This window comes from Phymastichus coffea, unplaced genomic scaffold (assembly GCF_024137745.1).
Source record: "Phymastichus coffea isolate CEN01 unplaced genomic scaffold, Cenicafe_Pcof_1.1 PCOF00011, whole genome shotgun sequence".
Classification (NCBI taxonomy): Eukaryota; Metazoa; Arthropoda; class Insecta; order Hymenoptera; family Eulophidae; genus Phymastichus; species Phymastichus coffea.
In genome coordinates, this window is record NW_026706822.1 from 1774746 (window position 1) to 1798507 (window position 23762).

The following is a 23762-nucleotide window of genomic DNA, read 5'->3' on the forward strand; positions in this document are numbered from 1 at the left end:
GTTCGAATTAATTGACCATCCACCATATTCGCCTGATTTGGCTCCCAGTGACTTTTTCTTATTTTCTAACCTCAAAAAATGGCTTGCCGGAAAAAGATTCACCTCGAATGAAGAAGTTATCGCCGAAACAAATGCCTATTTTGAGGGTTTTCAGAAATCATATGTCTACACCCTACACACAGTAATAATCTATATGTGTGATTTTTTCATATACAAATTCTTAATAACCATCGATCAAAAATTTGAAATCACTCCTGAATTTATTATTGCATAAATTAAAGAGAAAAATTGAAACTATTATTTGCTGTTGAATGTCGCTGCTCATCTGCATCCACTCTTTTTCACTTCCTTAACTATATTTCTGCTTACTTTTTTCGTTAATAAGAAGCTACGTTATTATCAATTAAAATAACTTGCGATAAATAAAACTATCACACTTGTATACTACATTTATTATTACATAAGAAATTATCAAACATTTCTTGGACACGTACTTATTTATATGATTAATGCAAGCCAATTTTTCAACTTTAAAATAAATTTAGTATACTTTCAGTCAGCATATGCCAATTTATTTATATCATTTTATTGGTAAAACAAAATAAATTTCAGAACATTTCAAAAGTAAAAAATTTATTAATATTAAAGATGCCCCAGCAGCACGTACAAGCTAATGTAAAAAATATCTGATCAATATAATTTTTTAATATTCCATGAGTAATCAGGTTATGTACTTTTTAAAAATATGTAGGGAGCAATCCACTACAATTTTTTTATCAGCATCTTTCGTCATTATACTAAGTTTGCTCTAAAAACATCCAATTTTCTTATCAATAGAATTTCTTGGCTTGAATCTCTCTGCTGTTTCTGTAACCCAACATTATAAATATTAAATAATCTATTATAATAATATATAAATTGATAACTACATAGATAAATAGAGCATCTATACATTCATGGAAAAATTAGTATTACTTTTAAGTATCAAATTTGAAGAAAATATATTAAATATGCATACTATTTATATTTAATAAACCTTCTTCGTACTAAACTCTTAAAGGATCTGCTAGTTTTGATTCTTAGATATAAGTAAATTCTTAAGACTTTAAAAAAAATATCTCAAATATTTAAAGATAGAAACAAAACTGTTCAAATTAATGTCTATTAATATAGTTATTTACAGGATGTACACATCTCGCATAAATTAAGGGAACAAAAAAAATCTAATTTTTTTAGTAATTTTCAACAGGCTGTATTTCAGTGATAAATTGTCGCACAGGAAATAAAAAAATATAGCTTTTAAAGTTTGAAAACTCTAGATTTTGAATTTTTTGGTTACAAATTTTTTGGAGCATATGTAGCCGTACAATTCGTGGGTAAAGCAAAAAAAAAAATTTTCAAAATTTTTACCTTATTATTTTACTCTACGGTGTGAAAAAATGTTTTCGAGCTAGACCAATGCATAGGCCGTATAGCCTGTTCATTCAGCTTCAATTTTCTTTTTGCGGAAGTCAGATACAACCATTTGTCTTTGAGATATCGAATTTTGAATGCAAAAGGATTCTTTTTCACTCAACTGCCGATATCTCTGAAAATACTGGTCGCCTAGCGAACGGATAGGAGGTTTCGTTTCCTGCAGAAGATTTCCTACAAAAATCTGTCATTGTTGATTGGAAAAAAAATTTTTCTCCACCTGTAACGTTAACGTGAAAAAAGAGCAAAAAAAGTGCCAATTTTCCTTTTTTTGGTTAATCGACTGTGTCTTCGGCAATATTGGGGTAAAATTAAGGTTAGGAAAAACTTTTATAATCTAAAGTACCCCAAAGACGCCCCTAAATTTTTAGATCGATCGGTTCAGTGGTTTTCTTGGACCGATTGATTGAAATTTTGAAAAAATTAAGGAAACAAGATTTTTGTTCCTTAAATTTGACTTAATCTTTTTAAAAATCAATAATTTCATTGTTTTCCATCTTTTACTCAATTTTGAGTTTTCTGTAGATTGATTAACGAAAAAGAAAATTCAAAAGAATTTTTCTCACGCTTAAAAAAATTCCGTAAAATTTCCTTAAAAAAATATCTACAACAAAAAATGTGGAAAACGGCTAACCCTAAAGGCCATCCCTGTAACTTCCCACTAATTTATTTTTTGGAAAATGAAATTTTCAAAATTTTAAAAATTAAAAAAAACAAGAGGCCATTTCTTGAAACTATGGACACATTCATAATAAAGAAAAAAAAAATTTTTTCCAATCAACCATGACAGATTTTTCTAGGATATTTTCTGCAGAAAACGAAGCCCCCTATCTGTTCGGTGGGCGACCAGTAGTTTCAGAGATATCGGCAGTTGAGTGAAAAAGGTTCCTTTTGCATTAAAAATTCGATATCTCAAAGACAAATGGTCGTATCTTATTCCCGCAAGAAGTAAATTGAAGCAGAATGAACAGGCTATGTGACTTATGCATTGGTCTAGCTCGAAAATATTTTTTCATGTCCGTAGAGTAAAATAATAAGGTAAAAATTTTGGAAAATTTTTTTTTTTGTGCTTTATCCAAGAATTGCATGGCTATAGTTGTTGCGAAAAATTTGTAACCAAAAAATTCGAAATCTAGAGTCTTCAAACTTTAAAAGCTATATTTTTTTATTTCCTGTACGACAATTTATCACTGAAATACAGCCTGTTGAAATTTGATAAAAAAATTAGAAATTTTTTTTGTTCCTTTAATTTATGCGAGAAGTATAGTTAATAAAAATTTTATTATAAAGATAACTCTATAATTCACAATATTGTAATTTGAGCATCGGGAGCAGGCCTAGATGCCATTATATGTTCACCGTGTCAGCTAAATGATTTAAATCAGAACTTATATTTTCCAAACTTCTATCAAACAATCGCATATTACGTATGTTTATAATTTTTTCCAAGGTAACAAATTGATTCGCAAGTTCGGAATATAAGTCGCGTAATTCACATACTTTTTTCTCTAAAGACGCATTTCTGCGACACATCGCACGCATTGGCTTATTTCGCTTAGGAATATTGAATTATCAACTAATAACAATTAACAAAGTAAATTAACGCAAACTACAATTACAAGAGTCCTGTGACGGTCGCCAAATGTGATGTTAATATCACGTATTATTTACTATTTTGTTCGTACTCTCGTAGTCTGTCTCGTTAATGAGTAAGAATTCCTTTTAAATTTGAAATATATATGAATATTGAGTTTTAAGTAAAATTATAAATGAAATATCTATAATTGTTTGAATTGGGCTTAAGAAAAGATAGACTTTACCCTAGTTTCTTATGGTGCAAAGTGTCCCATAAGCAGAGCTTAAGTCTCTCTTGAAAAAAGGATGTAATTCAGCTTAAGTTTCTAGATAAGTTAATATTTTTTTTGTTCCTTTAATTTATGCGAGAAATGTATGTGTGTTGAGAGCCACAGCTTTTTACAGCGAGCTTTATCAGTGTCTTTCTTCGCGAGGTTTTTGCTGGCACTCTTATGGCCAAAAATTTGAGAAAGAGAGAGCTACATGTATAACGCATGGCTTAATCAGCATTCGGTCACCTGCGGTTAGCAGCAGAGTGAAGAAGGAAAGAAAGCATGAGCCAAACGAGAGTTCAGAGCATGTTTAACCGAGCAAAAGATGCGTAGTAAATATTTTTTTTGTTTATTAATTAAGGAATAAAAGGAGTAGACAAACAGATCCTGCTAGGATAACAAATTGACAGAAGTACCGATTAACTTGTTACTAGAGTCCTTCACAGCGATTTACTGGACAAAGTAAGTGTTAGATCTCTTTTTCTTTTCCCTTGAAATGTCACTGGTTGATCGCGTTGGCGGATACGTTCGACAGACTATTCCCTGATCTCGCAATCAATAGATGCCGAGATCTTTCATTCTTTTTTTTTCAATTTTTTGTTGCTCTATCATTTTATTATAGTAGATATTTCCAGCGATCATTTGGTAGAAAGCCTTCTAAACTTCGGGATAGCCGAAGAACATTTCGCATTATTATAATTGTAGACGATTGCCAGAAGGGCCAAACAAGGAAGTGTTCTGAATGATTTGATTAAGAGAATATATTACATTTATTGGTTTAAATCTTTTTAATTAATATATTATAACGGCCGGGGCCGTTTTCGGGGAAGATTGTCCGCGCACGAGGCCGAGCATGGCCAAGCGGGCAAGCGAGCGAGGAGTGAAGAGAGAGACAGAGCGAGACTCGATGAGGCGCGTGCCGTAGCGGTAGAGTTGGTGGAGAAAACGATTTTCGAACACTGAGACTTAGACCGGCGAGTTCGAAGGATCATCACGTGCGCGCGCGAGCAAAAGAAAAAGGAAAGCGACCGGCAAAAATAAAAGTGAAAGTGCGCAAGGAAGCGAAGATCATCCCCGAGGATCGCCGGATCCTGTGGATCGTCACCTCGAGCGGGCGATCACCAGGGGCAGAACTTGCCCGCCCGAGCAAGGGCGATAACGCGGGCGACTAGCGAGGGGTAGTCTGTCTGCAGCAGCTACTTCCCGGTGAGTTTCCCTTTGATTGTAAGCGACAACTTAGTGTGCGTTAGCTGTGCGAGCGAGCGTCTCTCTCTCTCTAAAATTAGTATTGATAGCGAAACCTCGGCATGCGGTATTGTATGAAAAGTTCGTATGAGTAAATAAAGCCCGATTTAACCTGTTTAAGCGTTGACATTGTGTTGGGCGTACCCAGGAAGGCACCTCTGTCCCTTCCCACGCCCGTGGTTAGAACTCACGCACGCTCTCGTGCTTAGCCGTGCTTTCGCGATCCCTTTTCAGGGAAGCGCGTGCCCGCCCGTATTCGGCGGAACGCCAGGAAGCGGCTAGCTGATCGGGGCGGCGGTGAGCTCCGCACCGACTAGTGAAAATAAAATCCTTAACGGGCCGCGAGAATAATTTGATTATTCCCCGGGCCGTTACAATATATATCAAGTCTTATAATTCCTCTTTCTTTTTTAATCATCAAACTATCGCGCAAAATTACAAACTGTCCATTCCAGCGTTCCGAAAAGTAATGTGCTTCCGAATTTCCCTTTAAACATAATTTATATTGTGCATATTTTTGGACTAAATTCTTAGAAAAAAACAGTGTAATATATAAATATATAATTGAACCTATGGTTATAATAAATACATAAATTAATTTTGTTCAGGATTTTTCAGCTAATGAAATCATTTTAGATAATAGACAGAAAAATAGATCTAATTTTGTTGTATAGTATGTATACAAAATAAAACACGTACAAGTTGTTATTGCTAAAAGTTCTAGGATTTTGAGTTGTAAATTTTGAATAGATTCATATCGCAGTACACGCAAAAGAAACAGACATCTTTCAACTAATCCTCACATAATCCTTAAATAATATACAGTAAGAAATCACGATAGATAGGTAGCCGAGTGCAAGATAATATATAGAAACTAACGAAGGAAGAACGAAAGTAGTGTATATACAACGAAATCTCAGGTATAATAGATGCTCCTCCGTGCAGTTCATACACTCTTAAAAAAATTCAGTAGAATTTCCAACTGAAATTTCCAGCTGAATTTCTACCTGGAGTTCACTGGATTTCCACCTGAATTTGATTGGATTTACAGTTGAATTTTTAACTGAATGTAGGAGGATTTTTTATTTCTAAAAATTCAGTTGGATTTCCAACTAAATTTCTCGTTGGATTTACAGTTGCAAATTCTGCACAGAATGGATTTTGAAGAAAAATTAGAAATGCAATTAGTCATATTGTTTTTATTTTATTTTAATAAATAAAACTTTTATTTTAAGTTAACAAATATTTTAAGTTCATAAAGTTTTTATTTTAAGTTGATAAAAATTGAGTGAATTAATAAATATTACACTCATAAAATAACTTAATTTGTTTAATTTCTAGTTTTGCAAAGTCATAAGTATATTTTATAAATATACTGCATAATGGTAACGTGTACGCCTTTTAAACATATTGAAAATACTTATTCTGTATTTTTATGATCACATTAATATCACATATGAACGAATCATACATTAGTCTTGAAGTATCATTAAACTATCTTTCAATTTACAATTTAGAGAGGAAAATACCTTGTTTAACAATATTTTGAATAGTTGTAGTCGAATAAAAAGAAAAAAATAATTCGCATTATATTATTTTTCTATTAGAAAAATAATCTTGACAATGGTCAAGTGATTAATATAATGAGTAGCCACATAGATGATTTTTTTTACATTATAAAAAACATTTGAAATATAAATATCGACAGTGAATAGACTCAAGAGGAACAATTATTACTAAAAGAAAAACAAAACGTTAATGTATGATTTGTACTTAAATCTAATAATAACTTCTTGCATACATTACTGCACATTGACTTTATTGCGCATACTCTGAATACAAGCATTGATTTCTTCCGTCAAGTAAGAATTTCTTTCAATTGATAAGTCTTTAATAGATAGTTTTAAAATGGTCATGGATACATTTTATAAATATAATTAATTGTCAATATTTTAAACAATAATACATATTATCTATATACATAGAAATGTGAAATATTTGAAAAATTTCGAAGATAAGCTAAAAAACAAATGAATTTTAGCCACATGCAGAGTATCCAGCCTACATTTATGATTCAAAATACATTTAATTTAAAATTTAACCTCATAATATGGCGGACGGAAATATCGAAAAAAAAATGTTATATAATAAAAAAGTTTTAAACGAATAAAAAAATTGCAAAAAAGTAAACATCTATAATCAACTGTAACAGGCTGCCGTCTAATCAATGAATCCTTAAATAAACCTAGAAATGATCAGACGTCGCCTAGTTATCTATGCGCTCGATGCGCATTGACCTACCTTGCTCGAAGTGCGCCTGCGCAGAGTCTCTTCGATGTTCCGAGCTGGGTTCCCCCAACTCGCCACTTGGCGGCGCTGTAGCTCGTACTATTAGCGCTCGTGCGGCCGCCACCGGAACCTAGGATGTCGACTCGCGTCTAGCGATACTTACGCGATTCGTGCTTCGCAACCGGCGAATTCGAATCGGGATGTAAACAAATATGCGCGACCTCCGGACAAAGGGAAAACACAATAACGGAAACTCGTTTGAATAAAAACCAAGGGATGATTTATTAGCTGAAATCAATTACACGGGGATTTGGCCGAGAGACTGACGCGCGCACGCGTGAATGACAACACACGCTTTTCGAGAGAGAGAGAAAAAAACCGCGATTGCCGCGAACTACCTGCTCGCACGCAAAACAATAAACTCTTCGCGCTCGCTGCGCGGATTCGCACGCAAAATTGTTAACAATCAACAAAAGGGGAAGGTGCACCTACCGCAATACCGCAGGGGATACGGTGGCCAACCGTATCCAAATGACAAGTGGCTGAAACGCCGCTACGATGCTCGCTGCACCGCCTCGAATGCCGCTATTGCTGTTGCTGTTGCCGCCTTTGATGCTGTTGCTGTTGCTGCTGCTGCGATCGCAGTTGCCGCTAATGCTATTGCTGCTGCTGCTGCTGCTGCTGCACCTCACCCACGCCACTCACCAGGAACAATGTCAATGTCAAAACCAAAAACGAGGAAACTCGGGACGGATGGAGGTTAGGCGCACGGATCGACTGAGTAGCACAGTCATTCTGGCGCTCGGAGCCTCCCCTCCCGGTCGTTGCCCCTTACGCGCTCTCTCTCTTTCGCGAACCGAACGCGGCTCACCTCGAGCGAGTCATACGATTTTCGGCAATCGTTGCAGCCCCCTCCTAGCTTCGAACTACCGGATCGAACTACCCAATCGACTCGCGACCTCAAGGATAGGATTGGGAAAGGAGAAAAATCAACTCAATCCATCCTTAACAATATACACTTTATTGGCCCATCCCGGACCACCGATGCCCCCCCGTCACCTGCCGGAGCCCCCTGGCGCCTTATGCCTGGGGTAGCGCCAGTGCTCCGCTTTGTTGGGGCATTTCGACGTCGTCGTGATGCCGGGATGGCCGCAAATGTAGCATCCCCTGCCCGGTCTCCTGGTGAGGCTGGGCTCCGCCCCATGACCCTAGCTTCCAGACGGTTGTTGGGGCGGCGTGGCTGCTGACGCCGGGGCGGCGATGAAGGTAACGCCGCCCACCATGGCGGATGTGCGTCCCCCCTCGGTACGCACCACCACGGTAGGGTCGGTGACCGACCCGTCCACTCGGACCACGAACTCTTGTCCGGCGCCGGGGGCCCCCGAGACCCTGTTGGGTTGGGTCTTGGTCGGGGGCTTGGCCGGAGCCCTGGCCGCGTCCCTACTTGTCGGGGCCGCCGGTGGCAACACTGCCGGCGGGCCCGCGGCCTCTGGGGACTCCAGCCCCCGGTCGACGCGCAGGAGGGCCTCACCGTAGGCCCTCTGCCGCCGGACTACCGGAGCCCATTCCCCCAGCATTTCCTGGGCGCCTCGGAAGTCGAGGAACTCCCCCAGGTGCGCGTGTACCTGGCGCTGGAGTTCCCCGACGAATTCCCAGGCATTCTCGAGCTCCTGGAGGCCCAACCTCACGTGCCTCCAGGTGTTCTCGAGACCTACCTGCTGGGGGACTCGTGGGTGTGTGCAGACCCAGTGCTGTCGGCCGCAGGCCTCCCTTGGCCCGGGGCACTGGGTCGAGCTCTCCACTGTTACCGCGCTCGACCCTTGGGTCTGCACACCCTGGTCCGTAGTGGACTGAGACCGACGGCCCTCTTCGGATGGACCGTCGGTCTGGGTGGATGCTTCCCGGGTCACAGGCCTAGAGGTTTGAGCCCTCATGCCTTCCCGGAGGAAGTCATCCACCCGCTGACGTGAGCGGCCCTCTCGAGCGGTCGCCTCGACCTGGGCCCGGACGAATCTTCTTAAGTCGCCGATCAGCCGATCGGCGCCCGGGCCCAATCCCAGGTCGAGCAGCAGCTGAGTGGCCGTCTCGAGGGCCTCCTCACTGATGACCAGCTTCCTCTCCATCTGTAAAAGAGAAGAAGTGGGGTCAAGGGGTTTCTCAGGTTCAGCCCTTAACCTACCCGTCGCCGTGTAACGCTCGGCGCTATTGTTTACGGGGACGCCCCGGTCCCCGGCGCTTTCCTCGCGAACATGGCCCATTTGCGGGGGTAGCTGGCAGTACCGCCTTCCGCACGTGCTGAGCGGTTCTACGTGGTCTGCCCCTTCCCCTTACCGCATTGCCATCCAGGTTGTCTCCACCTGGTTCCCGAGGTTCGCACGTGGGGTTCTTGCGCGGCCTACCTCGGCCTCGCTTAGCCGGCGCCTCGATCGGTACCTCAGGAGCCGCCGCGGGTTTCTCATGCTCGTTCGCGGGGGCTGCATTCGCGACGCGCTCGCATATCGGATCCTCGCTGGATTCCTCGATCTTCGCTGGCGGGTCACCTACGCCCTCCTCCTCTTCCAACGGTGCTGAGTCCCCGCCTCCTGGTTCCTCGTTGTCCTCATCTGAGAATGGACCGAAATAGGGCTTGAGGTCCTTGGCGTGGATCAGCTCGGGCAACTCTTCCTGCTGGTTACCTAGGCGATAGGTATTCGTCCCACATACCTCCTGAATTACGTAGGGACCAGCATACTTCGGCGCCAACTTCGCCGAAACGCCCTGAGCTGCGGAAGACAAGATGCGGTTCCGCTTCCACACCCAGTCCCCAACCCTGAAGTCGGCCTGACGTCTCCTCCGGTTGTAATAGACCGCCTGACGGGCCGCCTCCTCCCTCGACTTAGAGCCAGCACGTTCCCACAAATTGGGTAACTGGCGCATGTGGTCGCCCCATTCGGTCAGTTCTTGGCCCTCGGAAGCTTCCCGGGCCAACTGATCCTGGGCCCTCCTAAAGGTCGAGGGGGGAGTGGGCTGTCTGCCGAAGACTAGCATGGCCGGGCTGTACCCTGTCGCGCTGTGAGTTGCCGAGTTCAACGCGAAGTTGAACTCTGGCAGGTGCTCGTCCCAGCTCTTATGGTCCCGCTCCACGTACGATATGAGCATGGCCTTGAGGGTTTTGTTCACTCGCTCTGTGGGGTTTGCCTGCGGGTGGTAAACTGGGGTAAGAGCGCGCCTGATGCCGTTCCTCGACAGGTAGGCATCGACCTCTTGATTTTTAAATTCGGTCCCGTTGTCCGAAAGAAAAATCTCTGGCGCCCCAAACCTGGTTACCACCCTCTCGTGCAGTTCCCGTACGATGGTCCTTCCGTTGGCCTTACGTATGGGTACGCACTCCACCCACCGAGTGAATAGGTCCAAAAAGACCAAAATATACTCGAACCCTCGCGAGCTCTTCGGGAAGGGGCCAGTAATGTCACTGGCCACCACCTGCCAGGGTCGCGAGACCTCTCGACGACCCATCAGCCCGCAAGGCGGCCTTTGCTCCGCCTTGCATTGCTGACATACCGGGCAACTCCTCACGTACTCTCTGACCTGGTCGTACATCTTTGGCCAGAAATACAGGCGCCTAGCCCGGGAGAACGTTCGTTCTCTCCCCTGGTGTCCCGCTGCTGGCGCATCGTGTACCTCCTCGAGCACTTGAGGTCTCTTCTCGGCAGGAACCACTAGCTTCCATGCTTCCTCGTTGTCGATGGATCCTTCGCTCTCCTCAGACGGATGGTAATGGTACAGTCTCCCACCCACTACCTTCCAGGTAGGCTGAGAATGTGGGTCCTGGCATACCTCCCTGTACCTCTGAAGGTACCAGGCATCGGCAGTTTCCGGCTGATGAGTCATGGCACCCACTTCTACCACCCCCTCCTCATAGGCCCTAGATAAAGCATCTGGCACCACGTTGAGGTCTCCTTTTCGATACTCTATATCGAACACGTGTCCTTGTAGGGCTAGCGCCCAACGCGCTAGCCTTCCCGTAGGATTCCTCATACTGTGGAGCCACTTAAGGCAACTATGATCGGTGATGACTTTGAAGTGGTGTCCCTCAACATAAGGCCGGAACTTCCCGATAGCCCATACTACTGCCAGGCACTCTCGTTCGGAGACTGTATAATTCCTCTCCGCACTGTTTAAGGAGCGACTGGCGTACTCGATTACGCGCTCCTGTCCATCGACTTCTTGCGTCAATACCGCGCCTATCCCACTATCGCTCGCGTCCGTTTGTAACACGAACTGCGCGCTGGGATCCGGCGACTGCAAGATCGGTGCCGAGACCATTGCGTCTCGCAACCGTTCGAAAGCCTGTTCCTGTTCCTGCTGCCAAGCGAACGGGATGCTCTTCTTCGTCAGGCGGTTTATCGGCTCAGCGATTGTTGCGAAGTCGGGTATGAAGCGACGATACCACGACATCATCCCCATGAATCGCTTCACCTGTCTGATCGTCCGTGGTACTGGGTACTCCATAATGGGCTTGATCTTCTCTGGATCTGGCCTTACCCCTTCACGGTTCACCAGGACCCCCAGGTACTTGACTTCCGACTTACAGAAGTGGCTTTTGGTCTTATTCACAGTGAGGCCCGCACCCAGGATTCGTTGTAAAACCAATCCCAAGTGTCGCTTATGCTCCTCAAAAGACGGCGAGATAATAATCACGTCGTCGAGGTACGCAAAAGCGAAAGGATCTAAATCCGGGCCAATCACTCTGTCCATCAACCTCTGGAAGGTCGCACCGGCGTAAGACAATCCGAAGGGCATTCTCTTAAATTGAAAATGCCCCAGGCCAGGGACTGTGAACGCCATAATGGGGCGCGACTCCTTTTTAAGAGGTATCTGGTGGTACGCGCTACTCAAGTCCAGTGTCGAGATGAACTTAACATCCCTGATCCTTCGCAGGATGTCGCTCATGAAGGGTAATGGGTAGGCGTCCGGCTTGGTTACTGCGTTTACCTTCTGGTAATTTACGCAGAACCGATATTTGCCGTCTGCCTTCTTCACCATCACCACTGGACTTGACCACCCGCTGGTTGCTGGTTCAATGACGTCGTTGTCCAGCATGGCCTTGACCAGCGCGTGCATTTCGTCTCGCACCCTATCGGAGACCGGGTAGTATTTCTGTTTACAGGGTCGAGCGTCTCCGATGTCTATCTCATGCTCGACCCCCACAGCACAGCCTAAACACTCGCCTCCGTCTGGAATTAATCCATCGACGAGGCTAGCCACTTCTTGACGCTGTGCTTCCGTGGCTTCTACCAGGCCTACGGGTGCGAGGCACGACGTACCAGTGACGCTTGCCACTTCCAACGGTACCGCCACTTTGGCTTTCGCCAAGTACAGCTGGTCCGTGTCAGGGTTCAGGTTGGCGCTGAATTCCCTCACGAAATTCGCGCCGACGTAGCAGTCATCAGACAGCAGTGGCGTTATGGCGACCCTTACGTCTTTTGTGATTCCCCCTACCGTGAAGGGGAAAATCACATGACCCAAGATGGGACATGGGCGACCGTCGGCGAGCTTCGCTTCTCCCGCTCGCGTGACGTCCAGGCCCAGTCCCATGTCCGATGCCAGCCTAAGCCCGAGTTGACCCATTACTGTCGATGAGGCCCCGGTGTCGTAGAGTGCCCTTAATTTATAGGCACCTATTCCCACCTGAAGCCACCACCTGGTCTCATCCTCGGGTCTGTACCTGCGGGGAGCTTTCGCCGTCTCTCTCCCCTCTGTGGACGGGAGGCTTTCACGGCTCTTCTTGCCTTGGGCAGCCGCTACTCGCGTCGACGTGCTCTCCCCCGCAGGTGTCTGGGTCGCCGGCGTATCCTCCGGAGCGTCAGGTGGTCTCCTGGAGCTTTTGGGTCTGATGGTCTCCTCTCCGGCCCATTCAAACCCCTGCTCCACCACCTGAATCCGGCCTCCGTACCCTTCGAGGATAGAAAATGCCCGGTTACCCAGATCGGGCATCTGTTCGGTCGCCGCCGCTTCTAACGCCGCTGCACTGCTGGGTCTCGTGGGGTCCGATACCCCTGTCGAGATCTCCCTGAACCCTGAGGTCGTTGACGGGCCCCTGCCACGTTCAAACGACCTGCGACGAGAGGTCACCTTTACTGGGGACGCGGAGGGGACCTCCGTCCTCCGCTTCCCTGCCCGTTTCCCTTGTTGCAATCCGGGCAGTACCTTCTGGTAAAGCCCAGTTTGCCACAAGACGAGCACTTGATGGGTTGGGAGTAATCTATTTTCCTCCGCTGACCCTCTCGTCGCTGGCCAGGAGACCCTGGGGGGGTTCTATTCCTCCCCTTTTCTTGCGGCCGACCCCTCGGCCACCTGGGAGAGTTAGCTTTCCTCTCCTTAAAGTACCGGTCCATATCGCGCCGCAGGGTCGCAATCTGCGACGACAGATCCTCGATAGGGTCTGTTACCTGCGTCGCAGCGATAGTGGGCCGGTCCTCGGGTCTCTTGGCCGGGGTTTTAACCGGCGACTCGGGTTGCCGCTGCTCCCTACCCCGAGGCTTGTTGGACATGGCCGCCGTACGGGGTTCTGCCCGGGGCGGTGGTGCCTTAGCTGACACCCCCATGTGCTCGGGGTACAACGTGGACGTTGGCTCCAACCTGGTCCTCGGACGCTCGTCGTCCCGCAAAGCGGTTTCGATTTCGGTCGCCCGGGCGTGGAATTCATCCACGTTGGAGAATGCATTCCTCCGTAGCTGCATCCGGATGGCGGGTAGGAGATTTGCATACAGCAAATCTAACTGCCTCTGCTCTGGTAACGGCGGACGCAGCTGGGCTAACATGAAGAGGAGGTGGCAGGCATATTCTCGTACCAGCTCTCCTTTCTCCTGGTACCGGGCTTGGGCCTCTTGCAGCAACCTTTGTTGCTGAAGTTCGCTCGACCCAAACCAACGTCGAGCGCCTGCCACGAAGTCGGCGTAATTCCTCCACTTCAGCTTGTTAAGCTCGTACCAGGTCCTCGCAACGCCTTCAAGGAGCTCTGATACCGAGCACAAGATTTCGCCATCTGTTAGCCCAGAACCCGCGCGTAGATCTTCTAGTCTCGACAAGAAGGTGTCTACGCACTCTGAAGCCGTGCCAGAGTATCGCAGCTTCCACCCTCTCACAATCCTACCCGCGTCCCGAGTCGCGTAGTACCCCGACGCCGCATTGGCGTCGTACCAGGCGGATCCTTCTGGGATCATCTGCCCTTCGCCACTGTCGGAGTCTCTTGGTCCTCTTCTCGGTGGCTGTTCCGCCCTTGGAGGCACCTGCCTTTGGGGAGCCTCTCGAGGTTCGCCAGGGGTCGGTCGCTGGGGCTCCGGGGTACCCTTGGGTCGTAGTGGCACGTATACGTGGATTGGAAGTCCACGGTCCTCCGGGGCCGCTCTGGTATGACTGTTCGTCGATTGGTGGGGTCCCTGTTTCTCAACTGCTGGACCTCCACCTGCAGAGCGGTCACCTGGTCGCTCCACCGTGCGCATACCTGGTCGTGTCTTTCTAACATCTCCAGTATGCGGTTGATCCCGACTCGGTTGCGCTCGATTTCTTCTTTCAATCGTTCAGTTACGCACCGCTCCTCTTCTTCTTCTTGAGGCTGTAGCTCCTCATTTTCGAAGCGTCGGGCTCTTCGCCTGTCCGGCGATCCGGTGGAGCCCTTGTGCTCACTACCGACCCCCTCCGTGGGCCCCTTGACCTCGCCGGTCCCCCCTTCCTCTGCGGGCTCTCGCTCCCCCATCTCGCTCTGGCTCTCCTCTTCGAGGTTCTCGTAGACGGCGAGAGTCCGCGTTAGGTTCGCCTCCACCGCCTCATCCCTATATAGTAGCATGAGTGGGTGGGCGACAAGATCCTCGGCGTCAGCTGCTTCCAACTCCCGTCGCTTGGTCTCCAGCCACCTCTCTCGGCTCCGTCGCCTGCGTTGTGTGGCCTCCCTATCCAACGCCGCTCCTTGGAAGTCTAGGTCGATGTACTCGCCTAGCAACCAATATGCTAGTCGGACTGCCTGCATCAGCCTGGGACCATCTGTGCGCAACTCCAGTTGCGTCAGGTATCTGTCCAGCTGTGTCGAAGGCAGTTCCGAAGCCCACCGGGTTACCGCGTCGGCGGTGTCCTCCATGACGCTTATGTTGGGGCGTAGGTGACGGTTGAGGTTAGTTTTCCTACTCGACCACCACCGCCTCCTATCGCCCAAGGCGCGAGCGGGGTGTTGCGATTTTTATCGCCAACTACCCCGTTACGCCTTTATTTACAAGGCAACAATACGCGTGGCTTGTGGGTGTGTGCAGGTATCGCGTAGTCTAAGGAAGTACGAACTTCCGCTTCGCAGCTACCTGCCTATAGGTGGAGGCTAACTGTTTGTTAGCTCCACCGGGTTAGTTAATCTAACCCAACACACACCCTAATTGCGCGCTCTGCTGGTATTGTCGCTCGGTGACTAACCCCCACTTAACTACTTTAATGTGTAATGAAACATTTAAAAAAGCAAAAAGTTAACCTAAATACAATTAGTCACCTTTTATTTTCACGTTAGAGCGACTACGGACGTCTCTTCGACCCCTGGGGTTAGTGTGCTCTCGGCTCACAAAAGCAGTTATTATTGGGTCGGAGAGGCGTCTTTCCCCTACCGCAGAGCACGTACCGGACGAGCCACGCGTTATTTTACCCGCTCGCACCTTATTACGCACGCGCGCAAACGTCTCTCTCTCGCGCGCGTTGCTCTCTTTTTTTTTGTATAATTTTCCCCGTGTGTGAGTCCTAAATCAGTTGGGCGCCATGTAACAGGCTGCCGTCTAATCAATGAATCCTTAAATAAACCTAGAAATGATCAGACGTCGCCTAGTTATCTATGCGCTCGATGCGCATTGACCTACCTTGCTCGAAGTGCGCCTGCGCAGAGTCTCTTCGATGTTCCGAGCTGGGTTCCCCCAACTCGCCACTTGGCGGCGCTGTAGCTCGTACTATTAGCGCTCGTGCGGCCGCCACCGGAACCTAGGATGTCGACTCGCGTCTAGCGATACTTACGCGATTCGTGCTTCGCAACCGGCGAATTCGAATCGGGATGTAAACAAATATGCGCGACCTCCGGACAAAGGGAAAACACAATAACGGAAACTCGTTTGAATAAAAACCAAGGGATGATTTATTAGCTGAAATCAATTACACGGGGATTTGGCCGAGAGACTGACGCGCGCACGCGTGAATGACAACACACGCTTTTCGAGAGAGAGAGAAAAAAACCGCGATTGCCGCGAACTACCTGCTCGCACGCAAAACAATAAACTCTTCGCGCTCGCTGCGCGGATTCGCACGCAAAATTGTTAACAATCAACAAAAGGGGAAGGTGCACCTACCGCAATACCGCAGGGGATACGGTGGCCAACCGTATCCAAATGACAAGTGGCTGAAACGCCGCTACGATGCTCGCTGCACCGCCTCGAATGCCGCTATTGCTGTTGCTGTTGCCGCCTTTGATGCTGTTGCTGTTGCTGCTGCTGCGATCGCAGTTGCCGCTAATGCTATTGCTGCTGCTGCTGCTGCTGCTGCACCTCACTCACGCACGCTCACCAGGAACAATGTCAATGTCAAAACCAAAAACGAGGAAACTCGGGACGGATGGAGGTTAGGCGCACGGATCGACTGAGTAGCACAGTCATTCTGGCGCTCGGAGCCTCCCCTCCCGGTCGTTGCCCCTTACGCGCTCTCTCTCTCTCGCGAACCGAACGCGGCTCACCTCGAGCGAGTCATACGATTTTCGGCAATCGTTGCACAACAAATTAAGTTTTTCGGTTTTTTCATAGATATACCCTTAATCCCTAACACAAAATAACTATAAATATACTTCAATACATAATATTTTGTAGAAGGTTTGTATATAGGGGTTTTCGAGATCGCTCTTTACAAATCTGATGTCAGATTTTAAAAATTTAAATGGGCGGAACCAATGTGATGGACGAAAATGTCGAAAAAAAATTTTAACTTTCATAAAAACTTGTTTACAAATGTGTGATCTTTGTAGCTTGTACATATGAACTAAAGAGCCTTAAACCCTAAACCGCTAAACAACAAATAGGCTAGATGCCTGTGCTTTTTAACCAAACCAGTTCAAATTCCTAAATTTGTAAACAAGATAATTCTGTGTGTGAAACAGTTTTATAATTTTCGTAGAAATAGTTATCAGAATTTTATTGAAATTCATTTATTATAAATTTAACTTATGATGTATTTTTGTTCATAATATTAGAGTATAATAATAATAATCTACAATCTTTTATCTTTTGCCATAATGCATTTTTTGTATTGAGCATAAAATATATTATTTTACGAAGTTTTTACAATAATGGTACTCTTCATAAAAGTGTTTAAAGCACAATGCTTTTTTGCACCAACCACATCATACAATTGCAATGTTTATGCACCCTTCTATTACACAATGTGTTGCACAAGACTTTCCAAAGCTGAAATCTATAGGATTATTAAATTGATCTGGTTTTTCATCGACATAACCGCTTTTATACCAGGAATATTGAAACAAATCTATATATCTCGGTGAAGACAGTTGGTTGTAAACCAATGATTGAAGTTTAATTATGTTATTTCTCAGATGTAAATTCATATCATGATCCATTAACATTACATTATCAGAAAATGTTTGGACAAAGTTTTTCCAAATACGGAATCCATAGACATCAAGTCGTTGTATTTTTCCTGTGTTTCCAGTTGGAATTTTTTTTATGTTAATAATTTTATTTTGTGGTATCGTTTTTTCTATAACTTCGTCACAATGACCACTCCAAGAATCAAGTAATAATATTAAGTGATGGCCTACATAGGGATAAAATATTTTTTCCAATCATATTTTGCAGTGATCTGCAATTAAACGACTTACTAATTAACTGATTAACGATATTACAATGTAAAAATTGTTATTAGTTCCCTTAATTGTTAATTTTTCAGATTTGGATGCTTCCACGTACACGTTTTCTGGTCTAAATATGTTTTGTTCTATAATAGGGCCAAATTTGCCACTTAGTTCCTTTACAACTAGAAATAGCTGTGACAACAGTTGTCCAGTAGCTGATATTAGTGGCTGTATAGTATAACTATGCGTTGGTGCTGAAATTGACTGTAACAGACATTGCACTTGCTTTTCTCCTTCTACTGCTAATGTTCTTCCAGAATGAATTTCTACCTGGAATTCGCTCCGATCTGAATTATACAAATTTTCGAGTCCAATCCTTGGTATACACGATTTAACGTCATCGATAAATGCTTCAGTTTTAGCCGTAAGTTCTGCACTACTTACTAGCGTTTTTGTTGTTATGAATTTATTTATTTTCCTAGAAATTATTCTGTGTGCTTGCTTAAATTCGAGTAAGCAATGTTTAGAAGCTTTGAATCTAATATCATCTAAATCCATTTCTTTTTCAGCTTGTAAGGCCCATCGAATTATATCTTCATCATGGATAATTGAACCACTGTCGAGAGCTTATTTAAAATTATCCAGGATATACTAACAACTTTGAGCTACTTTTTCTCTATACGTGCCACATTTATTAATTGAATGAGCCCAACGACGTAGCTGATTAATAGATGATACTTTTTTGAATCTGTTTTGCACTGTTTTGAGACTTAAATTTTGCTTCGTTTTGCTACTTCTCCAAAAAACTACAGCTTTTTTTTGTATTCAAAATCTAGTTCTTCATTATTTGCTGTACATAGATTTGTTGGTGCTATATCCAGATCAGGAAAATGATGTTGCACTTCATCTTCAATTATTTCCGCATTATGGTATTTATACTCTTCTTGAAAATCCAAAGAGTCATCAGTAATCATTTCTACATCGGTGAAATCATGTGTTGCATCTATTAAAATTTCTTTTATTTTTTCGGCCAACTCTGTTTCATGATAATTCGTGACACTATCTGGTATGTTTAACGCTCGAAAGTATGATAATAATAAGTTTAGAACGTTTAACGGATTAATTTTCATTTTTCAATCTGAAATAAAAGCAAGCGGTAAAATTTATACAAGTTGTGTTTTGAATAAAATATCGGTTATATGTCTATACTCGTGTCTACAGTAAAGTATAGGCCTTCGGCCTGTCTGAAGATTAGGGGTTTGGAGTCGTTTGGTTAAAAAGCACAGGCATCTAGCCTATTTGTTGTTTAGGGGTGTAGGGTTTAAGGCTCTTTAGTTCACATGTACAGGCTACAATGATCACACATTTGTAAACAAGTTTTTATGAAAGTTAAAATTTTTTTTCGATATTTTCGTCCACCACCTTGGTTCTGCCATTTTCAATTTTCAAAATCTGATATCAGATTTGTAAAGAGCGAACTCGAAAACTCCTATATACAAACCTTCTACAAAATATTGTGGATTGAAGTATACTTATAGTTATTTTGTGTTAGGGGTGATTTACCCCTCCTTAGGGGTAATATCTATGAAAAAACCGAAAAATTTAATTTGTTTATTATAGATGTTTACTTTTTTCCAATTTTTTTAGTCGTTTAAAACTTTTTTATTATATAACGCTTTTTTTTCGAGATTTCCATCCGCCATATTGGTTCGGCCATTTTAAATTTTCAAAATCTGATAACAGATTTGTAATCAGCGACCTTAAAGACCTCTATATATACAAACTTTCTACGAAATATTATGTATTGAATTACATATTTACAGTTATTTTGTGTTAAGAGTGGTTTACCGCCCTTAGGGGTAATATTTATTAAAACACCGAAAGACGTCAACTAAATTTTATTATTATGGATGTTTAAACATTTTTTTCAATTTTTTTTAGTCCGTTTAAACTTTTTTATTATACAACATATTTTTTGATATTTCCGTCCGCCATATTAGGAGGTTAGATTTTTAATTAAATGTATTTTGAATCATAAATGTAGGCTGTATACTCTGCATGTGGCTAAAATTTATTTGTTTTTTACCTTATCTTCGAAATTTTTCAAATATTTCACATTTCTATGTATATAGATAATATGTATTATTGTTTAAAATATTGACAATTAATTATATTTATAAAATGTATCCATGACCATATTAAAACTATCTATGAAAGACTTATCAATTGAAAGGAATTCTTACTTGACGGAAGAAATCAATGCTTGTATTCAGAGTATGCGCAAAAAAGTCAATGTGCAGTAATGTATGCAAGAAGTTATTATTAGATTTAAGTACAAATCATACATTAACGTTTTGTTTTTCTTTTAGTAATAATTGTTCCTCTTGAGTCTATTCACTGTCGATATTTATATTTCAAATGTTTTTTATAATGTAAAAAAAATCATCTATGTGGCTACTCATTATATTAATCACTTGACCATTGTCAAGATTATTTTTCTAATAGAAAAATAATATAATGCGAATTATTTTTTTCTTTTTATTCAACTACAACTATTCAAAATATTGTTAAACAAGGTATTTTCCTCTCTAAATTGTAAATTGAAAGATAGTTTAATGATACTTCAAGACTAATGTATGATTCGTTCATGTGTGATATTAATGTGATCTGTGAAGGTAAACGTCAAATTAGCGCTAATTGCCTAACCTAGTAGCTGCCGGCGGGGGCAGCACTTACCGGGAGACGACAAATGTAACGACGGAATTCGGCACGCGAGCAGACGGAACGCGCGCGATTGAAAACGAACCAGTGGAAAACCAGCTACCGGTGCGGAAGCCACAAAAGTCGAGACTCTCGAACTAATTGCCCATATACGTGTCCCAGAGCCCAGGATAATTGTCATCGAGCTACGCGGCGTGTAGACTTGAGCCAGCCGAAGAGCATCGTTACCTGCGACACCAAGAGTGTGTGTGTGAGGTTTCGCCACCGCGGGCGAAACCACGTGCGCGCGAATTCGCGATCCGCGACAAAAAGAACAGACAGACTTTCCCGCAGTGCAAATTGTTCCCGTCGTCTTCGTGCGTCTGCAGAATAAAGGTAAGCTGGCCAGCTTAATTTCGCGACCGCGATTGCATGCGTGATAACTAATTTTCCGTAATCGAAACGAAGCGTGCATGTAATAGCTCCGCTAACAAAGAGCGGCGAGCGATCCGACACTGTATTTGTCGTCGGGCGATCGCTACCGTAAACATAAACACGCGGGCCGAATGTAATGTAATATTCAGAGGTAATAAAGAGTTTTCGTCTGTGATATTAGCCAGTACTTTCGACGTGTTTATTCCGTATCGATTCCACTCCTGTAGATCTGTTGGTTGACTGACACTCGTTCCCTCTTGCTCTCCGACTTTCTTATTTGATATAGGTATATTACGAGCGTATTTACGCGATCGTCTTAATAAAAATAATTAAACGGTAAGCAGCCCCGTTACAGATCATAAAAATACAGAATTATCTTTGATAAGTATTTTCAATATGTTTAAAAGACGTACACGTTACCATTATGCAGTATATTTATAAAATATACTTATGACTTTGTGAAACTAGAAATTAAACAAATTAAGTTATTTTATGAGTGTAATATTTATTAATTTACTCAATTTTTATCAACTTAAAATAAAAACTTTATTTATTAACTTAAAATATTTGTTAACTTAAAATAAAAATTTTATTTATTAAAATAAAATAAAAACATTATGACTAATTGCATTTCTAGTTTTTCTTCAAAATCCATTCTGTGCAGAATTTGCAACTGTAAATCCATCGAGAAATTCAGTTGGAAATCCTACTGAATTTTTAGAAATAAAAAATCCACCTACATTCACTTGAAAATTCAACTATAAATTCAGTTAAATTCAGGTGGAAATCCAGTGAACTCCAGCTAGAAATTCAGCTGATAATTTCAGTTCGAAATCCTACTGAATTTTTTCAACAGGGCATCTATTCACTTAATGTAGATCTGAAGTTTGTCAGCGTAAAGTAAAAATTCAACTATACCATTGTTCAGAAATTTGTGTAAGTCATTTATATACAGTATATTAACCAGCGGACCTAAAACGTAATAGTCTTTTGATCGTGAACATATATACCTTACGGCCTGTCATTTTATTGGCTTGAATAAGATTTGAAGTTAAAAATTTGTTGTCCCACAAGTATGATTTTTCTAAAAGATTAACGAATCTCGAAATAAAATCAATATTTTCGTTCATACTTTCAAAATTCAAACGTACATTTTACGCATTATGCATTCCCATACTACGGGCTAAATTATTAATTCTACCACGAGAACAACAAAAATTATTGTAATAATTTTTAGTACGTCCAAATTCTTGCCAGATATAATATTAGACCGTGTCTTCTTTAATATGTAGAAGTTCAAACTGAATTGTACTGTTCAATAATTTATTTACTTTATATATGTTTTCGTTATTATAATAGTGTTTTACTTCTACGGATAATAAAGGTAATGGCATTTTTATCACGTAATGCTGAAGATTAAGGATTCTTTTTAGCTTGTGTCCGTATGCGTCTATAACAAATTTCAAATCATTGATATTCATTATGTGTCCATACTTTTGAATAGCACTTTAAGTCCCATATCTTATTGCCGATCGACTGCAAAAGAAAAATTTTTGTACTTTTAAAAAGTTAGCTAAATAAAACCATTTTCTAATTAAAAAAATTAATGTAACTATCAATATATCATACTTTTCATTAATTGTAGAGTTCATTTATTATACGAGTATCATCAAAATTATTCAATCCCAAACCGAAATTTAAATTTTGTTACAAGGTTAACCGTTAACTTGCTGCTGATCTACTGCTACTATTATCGTTAGCTTTTAGTTGAAATATCGCAAATTCGTATTTGCGTCACGGAAGTATTAATTCAAAGATTAATACGTCACATTCAAGAATAGGCAACTATAACTGAATTTGCGAATCGTTAAAGAACACACTAACGATACGTTATCTAAAAATAGCATATATATCAATTTGCATGACAACGAGCCTTCAAATTCATGTAATCGTGACAGAGAGAAAGAGAGAGGGAGAGAGAGGTGAGAAAAAGAGAGGTAAACTGATTGATTGGAAAATATTTATTCGCCACATGCAAAACACAATTGTAATTGTAATGAGAGCAGACAGTAGCCTGTCTCTCGCTAGTCTTTCTCCCTCTTCCCTTTACTCTTGGCTAGGCGTAGTGGTCAGTACTGGGCGCATTGTTTATACACGTCTAATACTATACTTTTTTTCCAGCTGTCGAAGATTGCCGAGCCTGGCCGAGGTGTCCCGAAAATAAAGAGAGAGAAGGCTTCAGAAAAGAGAGATAGAGAGCTCCCGGATGTATGCAGCTTGAGGCAAGAGTTCGATGCGCGACCTACTCGTATTAATGTTTTCGTTGCACGTCACTTAATAAACGGGTTAAGTGGGGATAGCCCGGGAAAAGCACGGTAACTGGCCGTGCACTGGGCACTGTGACTTTTGTTTTCAAGAGAGTCTTCTTGGCCTGCTTGCCAAAGAAACAGTTTTTCACGCTCGCCTTGGGTTTTCTCTGCTGTTCCTGCGAGTCGCTTGGCCGTTTGTCATTTTACACGGTACTGAGTTTCCTGGCCGTTCCTGTAATCATGTACAGCACGACCCCTCTCCACGCCTGCAACTCTCTTGCTCTTCCACTTTTAAAAATAGGTAGCAGCGCGTCAATTCTATTACATAATTATATATTCCATCTGTTGAAATAAAGTATGAGTAAAAGGGATAATTGTTCTTTATGTGTATTTATTATATTTGACGAGTAGCATTACAGACATATGATCTTACAATATTCATAAATCCACAGACACTACAGTTATATGCTTGATTTCGGAGCCTTTATACCTGATAACTGCTGAGTTATAATTACGTAACTCAGTACTCACCAAAATTTCAAAGGTTGCATCGTACTTCTAAGTTTTGTATTCTATGCAGTACATTGTACTGCTGAACCTAACATA

At 42.9% G+C, this 23762-nt stretch overlaps 1 protein-coding gene across 1 annotated transcript in view; it reads right to left on the reverse strand.

The window, feature by feature from the left end:
• Positions 1 to 655: 655 nt before the first annotated feature.
• Positions 656 to 23762, reverse strand: part of LOC131672130 (protein ERGIC-53) — a 558437-nt gene continuing 535330 nt past the window's right edge. Inside the window, exon 10 of the mRNA XM_058949141.1 lies at positions 656 to 867. Within this exon, the coding sequence (XP_058805124.1) occupies positions 831 to 867 (37 nt within the window). The 3' untranslated portion in view covers positions 656 to 830. The remainder of the gene's footprint in view (positions 868 to 23762) is intronic.